At 28.4% G+C, this 9,469-nt stretch overlaps 1 protein-coding gene and 1 pseudogene across 1 annotated transcript; one reads left to right on the forward strand and one right to left on the reverse strand.

Annotated features, from left to right (window-relative positions):
• The first annotated feature begins 6 nt into the window (after nt 1-6).
• Nucleotides 7-768, forward strand: LOC108688375. Its single transcript, XM_018194614.1, has 2 exons — nt 7-354; nt 428-768. The coding sequence occupies exons 1-2, from the start codon at nt 114-116 to the stop codon at nt 766-768; spliced, it is 582 nt and encodes a 193-aa protein (XP_018050103.1). The 5' UTR covers nt 7-113.
• A 2,032-nt stretch (nt 769-2,800) lies between these two features.
• Nucleotides 2,801-3,475, reverse strand: LOC108688370 (annotated as a pseudogene).
• Nucleotides 3,476-9,469: the final 5,994 nt, after the last annotated feature.

The following is a 9,469-nucleotide window of genomic DNA, read 5'->3' on the forward strand; positions in this document are numbered from 1 at the left end:
ATTGTGGTAACTGCAAAAAATCGCCTAATTGGCTGACGATGATCTCGTCAAAGCCGAGGCACCGGAAATTTTGCCTTCAATAACCCTTGCTCTTGGCAACATTGATTCCAACAATGCCGACATCATTTGCGACAATGATGATGTTAGCAACGACGGCGACGGCGGCGGAGGAAATGAAACATAAGCAAAATAAGTTGTACAATATTGGTATAATACATACAATTATACAAAGTTGCATCCCCGAATTCTCAATTATCCTTTTCAATCCATCTTTTATCCTTATTCAAAATTCAATGAACAACAAAGATAAAAGATACTCGGAGTTGATAGAATCAAGTTTTGGAACAATCCAAGGTATCTCCCTCAAGATTGATAAAAATGATGGAAAGAAACGAAATAGGTACAATAAAACAATTTTTATTTACAGAAAATAAGACAAGAGGTACACTGCGCGATTCAAAAGCAAAAGCACAAAGAAAATCGTTCCAAATTTGGACGAATTGCACGGCCCGTCCGCATTGCTGCGGCACTGAATTTATACGCTACGGCAGGATATTTGCCAATTCCGTCCTCGCCAGCAGGAAACGCACCGGTTCAGCAAGCACCGGTTCAGCAAGCGCCGGCAGGATATGCACCGATATTTTCCGCGCAGGATACATATCGGCTCCATTCGGATCGGCGGGATACGTACCGGCTCCGTCCGGACCAGCAGGATACGTACTTGCTCCATCTGGCGGACTGGCAGGATACATGCTGTTTTACAAATAATGTGAAAAAATGCACCCTCTGATTATTCTGTTTTAACTAAAGAATTTAATTTTTATATATGAGGTGACATAAAATGATCGATTTGGAATATTAAATCATTAAAGTAGAATCAATATTCAGCTGTATAACATGTATATTATTGCTTAGAATTTGTTTTATTCTTTACAAGTTTAATTTATTCATCTTTTTAAGTTTACGTCGGATGTCGAAGTTCGTACAGTAAGAAGATCAAAAATTAGGATTAAAATTATGATTGTATCTATATATATTCTATCTTTAGAAAGTAAATAACATGATAAATAACACGAGCATATTAATACAGGATGTTCCATAACTTTTTAGCTGACTGCTATTATATAGTAGATAGGAGTGGACTAAACTGAGTCGAAATGCCCTGTATTATTTTGTAATTTTCACAATAGTTTACAAGATATTAATTATACTAAAAACCGCCGACAATATTATATACATTTCAATAATTTTTTACTCAAGTATCAATTTTATAGAAAAGCAGCAAGTGACAAAATTGTTTTCTTCTCATAGAGCTCTAAGAATTTTTTCAGAATTTTTTATCAACTTCTTAGCGTTATATTTTTTTATTATTGATAACTATTTTTACCAACATGAGAAAATGCGGTACTAAAAGTTGATAACAAATTCTAAAAGAATTCTTAGAGCTCTATGAGAAGAAAATAAACAATTTCATCACTTGCTGCTTTTAGTGCGCTCTATCTATTACACAATAACAGTCAGTGAAAAGACATTCTGTATACTGTCTTGGTTTCATTCCTCAACAACACTAGCTTCTTCATTTATTTTGCATTAGTTTACTCAATAATACTTAACAGGCTGAGAGAAAAGATAAAGAAAACGCTTTCGCAATCTGTCCTATACACGTATAATATTTATTTTTGGATATTATCATACGTTTCTTTTTAGAGATATTTTATTTACATATCAAATTGACCATCGAAATCGCGTTACAGTTGTATTCTAATCCAGTGTGCTGAAGAGCATCAACTTGTCGAATAGCATATCCTTGAATATATCCGATCTCCGTACTTCTATGTATTTTTAAGTAGTGACCGCGAGGCTGACTTGAGAGAAACTTTTTACGATAAAGTGATGATCTAAAGCTTCTTACAGCCCATTTGCAGCTTATTGTGTAATGGAAAATAAGCATCTACATTGAGCAATTATACCCAAAGAGCAATTATTATCAATTGAGCAATTATTATCAAAAGTTAAAACCTGGTTCTGTCACATTTCTCTAAGCAAAATTAGTTCTAATGTCATTTTTGTCAAATTTATCAAAATAACATGTATATCAGAAATGAACTTTCTAATGATTCAACCTATGTTATACACAAACAAATATTGTAATAACGGATTACTATATGTAAATCATGTTTCTCCATTAATATTTTGCATAGAATGAGATATTTCTGAGGAAAAAAAGAAAAGATTTTAAATGTTCCGACATCAGTTCAAAATATAAATTGTATAAGAATAGTACAACTGACTAAAAAAAGATAAATTGTAATGCAATATGTAAAGCGCATGCATATTAAATATATCAATTTTTTTGTATGCTATTGGGATGCCAAGGAGCATCATCTTGTAATGTAATTTATTATATAGAGTTATACACATTTAAAGATCAATTATGTATACATAAATCAGTTCCCTTTGAAACTACTCAGCCTTTATTAAACATCCCCAACCCCCTTTGACAGACTACTTGAATTTCGAAAATTTTAAAATATGTATCTATATATCTCTTCTTGTTAATTTACATTTTTTACGATTTTTAATCTTTCAAAGTTTATCAAAACTATAGTCCCCGAAATAAATCTGTAACTTAGATCTCTCTCTATTATTTTTTTTCTTTTTATTTATTACAAATCAGCTTTTTTCTAATCTTGTATCAAAATTTTGCTTCATTTTTTTATATAAAATATTCAAATTTATAGTATTGTATGTATACCATAACCGTTAGAAATAATTATTATTAAAATAATTATTACTAATTTTAAAGTAATACACATACTTGTACATTTAATAAAAACTATTCTTTTCTATTTCGATAAACTTCATCAAGACGATAAAATCTTGTATGTGTTAATCGTATATATGTGTGCAATCAATTGCGCTGTCAATTCTGGATAAATAAATTGTTCCGTTATCATAACCAAGAACGTGAAATAATTGATGATTCTCATTTCTTCTTTCCTGCGTAGTGGGCATCTTAATAATTTCTTTAATTAGCAAGTAGAACTGAAAAATAATTCTAGACACTGTTGATTGTGACAATAATACTGTGTCTTCAACTACTATCTATAATTTAAAAAAAAATTATTTTAATTTAAAAAAAGAGATATACATTTATATTAAAGAGAAATGCATTTATTATAAATATCATATATTTTTAACCTGAAAACTTGCACTTGCATAAAATCATAGACAGACTAATAATTGTATAGCAGGAGGAATAGATAAACCACGATTGTTTATTTTCATCAAATGTTCCTCTATTTCGGCAATATTCCATATAAAACAGATGCCTTACAGAATCTAAAGTGTCTTTTAAATTCCGATTCCTCATAAAATTCGAATATGTTATTTGCGGATATAACGTTTTGAAATTCATCGCTCTAAGATTTTCAATATTCTCAATTTCTTCTATATTAATGGCTTTGATATTCATTTCAATTACGTGTTTAAATATATGAGAATTGATTATTCGTATGTACGTGATGACCGGACAAAACCTCCGGTTGTAAAAATTATCATTTTAAATTGTTTGTATTTCGTATAAAGAATTTTGAAGTGCAATAAAAAGGTTTGTGAGTCATTCTATTAATTATAATTAATCTTTTTTAGATGTACTTGACCGAAATAATTAACTGGATCTAAATTCAACAAAGTTTATATATGGAATCGTATTTCGTATGAAGAGTTATGAAGTACTATTAAAAATATTTGTGAGTCATCCAGACATTTTTAATTAAAATATCATGTATTTGACCAAAATATAGATATAGGCGCTACGAAAATTCGTTAGACACGATAGATAGTCTCTTTAGTATTTTAATATTCCAGAACATATTATAGAATAGAATATTGGAATGAATTCCGATCGAAATTATCTAGTTTTTCTACAATTTCTATTGTGTTAAAAAACAATAGAAATGTAGGAAATAATTTAATTATTTTGATCGGAATCCATTCCTAATAATTCCATTATACGTTTTCTGGTTGTTATTCGATCAAGAAGATGGATGAGTAATTAACACTGTAAGACAAAATTCTTTGCATCATTCTCTGTAATAGACCTCAAATGCTATTGTTATAGGATTTAATTGTACCAGATTTTGAAACATAATACAAAAATTAGAAATTGTTTTATTGTAGGTTTTAACCGTCACTCCTTCAAAGTATTGTGAAGTATCTGAACGTAAGTTAAGTTTAATTTTATATGTAATTTAACAAAACTGACTCAGATAAAGAAAATATCATTAAGCATAATTATGAGATGATACATATGTAATTATGTTCTCCATTAATTAAAAAATGCAATAACCAAGATGATTATGCAATATGTCTAATAAAAAACAATACAAAAACAGATAATGCTGTACAGTTTCAATTATATTTTTATATATTAAAGTATATTAATTAAATCTGATAAAGGAATTAATTTTTTTATATAAATAGGAAGGATTTCCTCCAAAATTAGATAATGAACAAAGAAGAATTTTGTTTAATTTTACTGGTGGTGATTGTCTACATGGAATCAATCATATAGTCGATAATATTTATGCATTGTGATTATGATGCAAAGATTAATTCATATCCTTATTTATTAATTATTTTCGCTTGTAAGTAATTTTTAAAAAATATATTTATAACAAGTGATATATGAATAAAAATATTTTAGGGACTCAAAAATATTTTAGAACTCATTCCATAAACAATTCCATAATACGTCCTGGAATATCAAAATATTAGAGAGACTACTTATCGTGTTTAATGGAATTTCCGTGACCATAGCTATATCTATATTTCGATCAAATACATGATATTTTAACATTTTAATTAAAAATGTTGTCTGGATAATTCACAAATGATTTTTAATGATACTTCATAACTCTTCATATCAAATACAAACGATTCCACATATAAACTTTGTTGACTTTAGATCCAATTAATTATTTCGTCAAATACAAAAAGAATGTTTAAAAAAAGTCTAAAAAAGAATGTTTAATTGTAATTAATAGAATGACTCATAAACCTTTTTATTTGCACTTCAAAACTCTTCATACGAAATATAAATGATTTAAAATAATTTTTACAACCGGAAGTTTTGTCCGGTCACATATACACGAATGATTCTATATCTTGAAACGAGGTGAAAATGAATGAATTTATTAGAATACTGATAATTTCATTGGTTAAAATCTAGTAATTTGCTCACTTTTATAATTTTTTTTGTAATTTTGCTCATTTTTGTAATTTTCATCTTATTTGAAAATAATTATTTACACTAAAATAATATGATACCACACTGTACTCTAATCTTTTCACTAAACGGATAACGATAAATTCAAATAAAATTACCTTAAGAGCACATTGGACAAGACTTGACGAGGACGATCTTATTGATACATTATTACTTATACAAGACTATTATTATTTGAAGACGAAATCTTAATCAAGATAATGCTTAAGGCGAAAAACTTATCTTAAGTCAATTATGAATCTAGACAGTGTCGTTAAGAATATACTTAAGACGATTTTGAATATAAGATCTGACTATGAACACTGGCCTCTGAATATCGACCATAGGCAACTACGTTTGCATAACATGCAAGGTGCATTTACATGTAAGCGTTAAATAGTGGAAACAGCAACCAATCAAATGGGCGATATGGGCAGTAGTATAAAAAATATTTTGTACGTCGCTGTAAAAATCGCCTCGTTGTAAATATACTTTTGGGGTGCGGTCGAGTTGCCGCTATGAATGCTTCGAAATATTCATAGCGGTAGCTTGATCGCATTCTATGGCTGCTTTCACATGGAGCATACGTAAACACAATTGCGTAAACACAATTTGCATCAACCAAAATTATCTCAACTAGAATAACACGTAGTAAGTTACACGAACGGTTACAGCCAATATAAACGCTTCTTAAATCGAAATGGCGGTCAAAATAATCAATAGGAAGTCTTTTCAAAATAATCAATAGGACAGTCTCTGACTGTCGGCATTTCGGTTTAGACACTGACGAGATACTGGATACTTTCTAGCTACGACACAAATAGACACTGTGTAACACAGTGTAAGATACGGTGCTTTCCAACTATGACACATGTTGACACAATTGTACATAGCCAAAATGCTGAATTCGATTGTGTCATCTCTCCATACCAACATAACCAACATTTTTACATTTGGTATTACTTATTTTTCTAGGAATGATATTCCAATAGAAGATTATAATGATTTTTGAAAATTATATTCGGATATATTCGCATAAGTGTATACGAAAACAAATAAAGTGACAAAAATATTCTTTTGAATAATTTTCTTCCGTTTTCTAAACTTATGGAAAGTATTTAGTACAAATTTTTTTATTTTATTAAAAATAAATGTGTGTATTGTGTACAATATAATAATTAATTTACTGATGTATTAATTCTTGTGGTTTGTACATGCAATATATTCTTGAAATTTAAATCTACAATATGTAAATACTATATTTTATTTTGCATAATAATTAATAATCATATATTAATTTGTTAGTTACAGTAACAAAAGAAAATGGATTCACTTGCAAATGCATATATCCTTTTATTAGACACAGTATCCGTATGAATGTTTAAGAGACAAAAATATATATGAATAGCAACAAAACTTTATTTATAAATGACATTTTAGAGATCAATGATGAATGTAAGTTTATTTATTATATTATGACAGTATAACTTACTTTCATTAAATATAAAAGCTATATATTTATCTTAATCTAATTTTAAAATATTAATAATAAAATATTAATAAACTAAACTAAAAATATAAAATCTTATATAAAGTATCCGATACATGCATGATTTAACTTATACAATATATATAATTTATAAAATTTTTATTTCCTATTATTTATTCTTATAGCATATAGTAACTGTTAGAAAACAGTACAAATCATCGCAGGCAGTAATCTGCTAAACAAACTAAAAGCTATACATATATACAGGGCGTACCAGAGTTAACATAGGGACCGGCACGTACATATTTCTCATGAAAAACATTTCATGAAAAACATTTCATGAAAAAATAAATCGAAAATGTTAAGACAAAATCTTAAGGCATCAATAGTTTTCACGGTGAGCATTTGAAAATAACCAATCACAGGGCATGAAATTCGCGCCGTCAGGAGCGGCGCAATTAAGTGGTCGGCCGCCATATCGCTCAAAGGCATGGTACTGAACGAGTATTGCAAAATATTAATCATTGCGTATTCTTAAATTGAGTCCTTTAATTAAAAAGTAATGTCAATTGCAAATTCGATGCATAAATAAATTTATAAATAAAATCAGTATTAATTAAATGATCTAAACAAATAACATTAAAAACATCAATTGACAGATTCAGCTGATTACTTGCTAACTTCGATTTCACTATTATATTACTTTCCCTTTCTCTCCTATCGGATCTCCTTCCCATAATTCGGAATTTCGTTCGTTTCTAAATACGAAATATTTATTTACAAATGCGTATTTCAAGTGTAAATTTTTTTTCTAATGTTACTTGTGACAGAAAAGAAATTTTGCAAATATCTGTCAATTGATGTTTTTAATGTTATTTGTGTGGATCATTTAATTAATATTGATTTTATTTATAAATTTATATCCCTGTGGTTGGTTCAAATGCTCATCGTTTGAAAACTATTGATACTTTAAGATTTTGCTATTAACTTTTTCGATTTACTTTTTCATGAAGAATATGTACGTTCCGGCCTCTGATGCGCTACCTCTGGTACACCCTGTATATATACATATATTTAAATATATCGAAATAAAATTATTTTTTTATATTGTTTTTAAATGTGCTATTCATACTTTATAGGCGCTATGTGGACTGATAATGCAACAATGGCTCTTTTCAATCTTTATGAAGGTAATAAGCATAGGTTGGATCATCCTAAAAAGAAATCCAAAATTTGGACAGCAAGATCAGATGGTCTAAAGAATTTCGAAATCCAGATATGAAAAAGGGAATTTTTCTAAAATAAAATAATTTTATATGCTGTCTTTAAAGAGAACAATTCTAACTTTTGAATATTTAATCATAAAACAATACTCCAACTTTATGTACATACATACACACATATAATGTATATACATACATATATATAATGTATATACATACATATATGATAATTGAACATATATGATAATACACACACACATGCACGCACGCACTAATCTAGAATACTATATAAAGAATTATATTATCTATTAATCGAATTGTTGTAATACGGTTAATTCGTAAATGCTTCTTAAATTCTGAATTTGTCCAACTATCTACAACATGAAGATAATGTTTGATCCGATGTCTTTTATGTCCATTCATCAAATATTTCATTAGAGGAAATAAGATTAAATCATCATTTTCTTCAGTTTACTGACTTGAAGATGTATTACTGACTGAAAGATTACTATTATTCCAATCTGTTTCATTAATACTTGAGTTTTTTGTTCTGTACTTGAACTGGTATTTACTATATCCTCTCTGTTAAAAGATTAACCGCTATCTTTTTTTGCGTATTCATCTGTATAAAGATTATTTAATTGATTAACAAAAGGATTTGCCAAGTGCCAATTTATTAATTTTAAGTGCCAACGTTTTTTTGTGTTAGTGTATGACTGTGTTTCGTAGCTGGAAAGCACCCATTATTAAAGACCGTCGGCCCTTAGCAAATTTTCATTGGACTGGAATGGCGTCTGGGGATAATTGAAGAATGATGACGTTATCAACAATTAATAAAAATTTACGATTATTAACATAAATATTAGATGTAGGAAAAAGTTCGTGGCGTTTGTTCCATTACATCTAATAGGAAAAACGCCATGAACTTTTTCCCATACCTAATATTTTAATAATTTATTATTAATAAAAAAAATTGAGTGTTATTAAGTTTTAAATATGTATACATGTCTAGAATACAAGGTGTACCATGATGGCGATACTGAAAACAACCAATCAAATTTTGCTTACAATTCACTCTTCTACTGCACATCCTCAGGAATGATACACTTTTTTTGTCATTGTCTTATATTATGAGTATATCTAGAGCTTTAAACCAGTATTCATTGTCAAGTCTTATTTCGAGATCTTAAGTAATGTTTTAAAATGTTTTAATGCAGCCTTTTGATTTCTGTGACTTCTAGACTGTATTTAAGACGGTAAATATAAAATCTGACTATGAATACCGGTCTTACACTTAGCCAATGCTGAACGCCATAATTGTTGGCGGCTAATAATTGAGTTTGTTTATAGAAGTTTATAGAGATTAAATTTCTATGAAATTTAAAAAAATAATTAAAAATAATTAAAAATTGTATAAAATTACATTGTTTTATTGCAATATTATATTACTTAATACAAATTTGGCAGTGTAAGAAAATATAAAGTATA

The sequence above is a fragment of the Atta colombica genome, unplaced genomic scaffold, assembly GCF_001594045.1.
Source record: "Atta colombica isolate Treedump-2 unplaced genomic scaffold, Acol1.0 scaffold23, whole genome shotgun sequence".
In the NCBI taxonomy this organism is placed as follows: domain Eukaryota; kingdom Metazoa; phylum Arthropoda; class Insecta; order Hymenoptera; family Formicidae; genus Atta; species Atta colombica.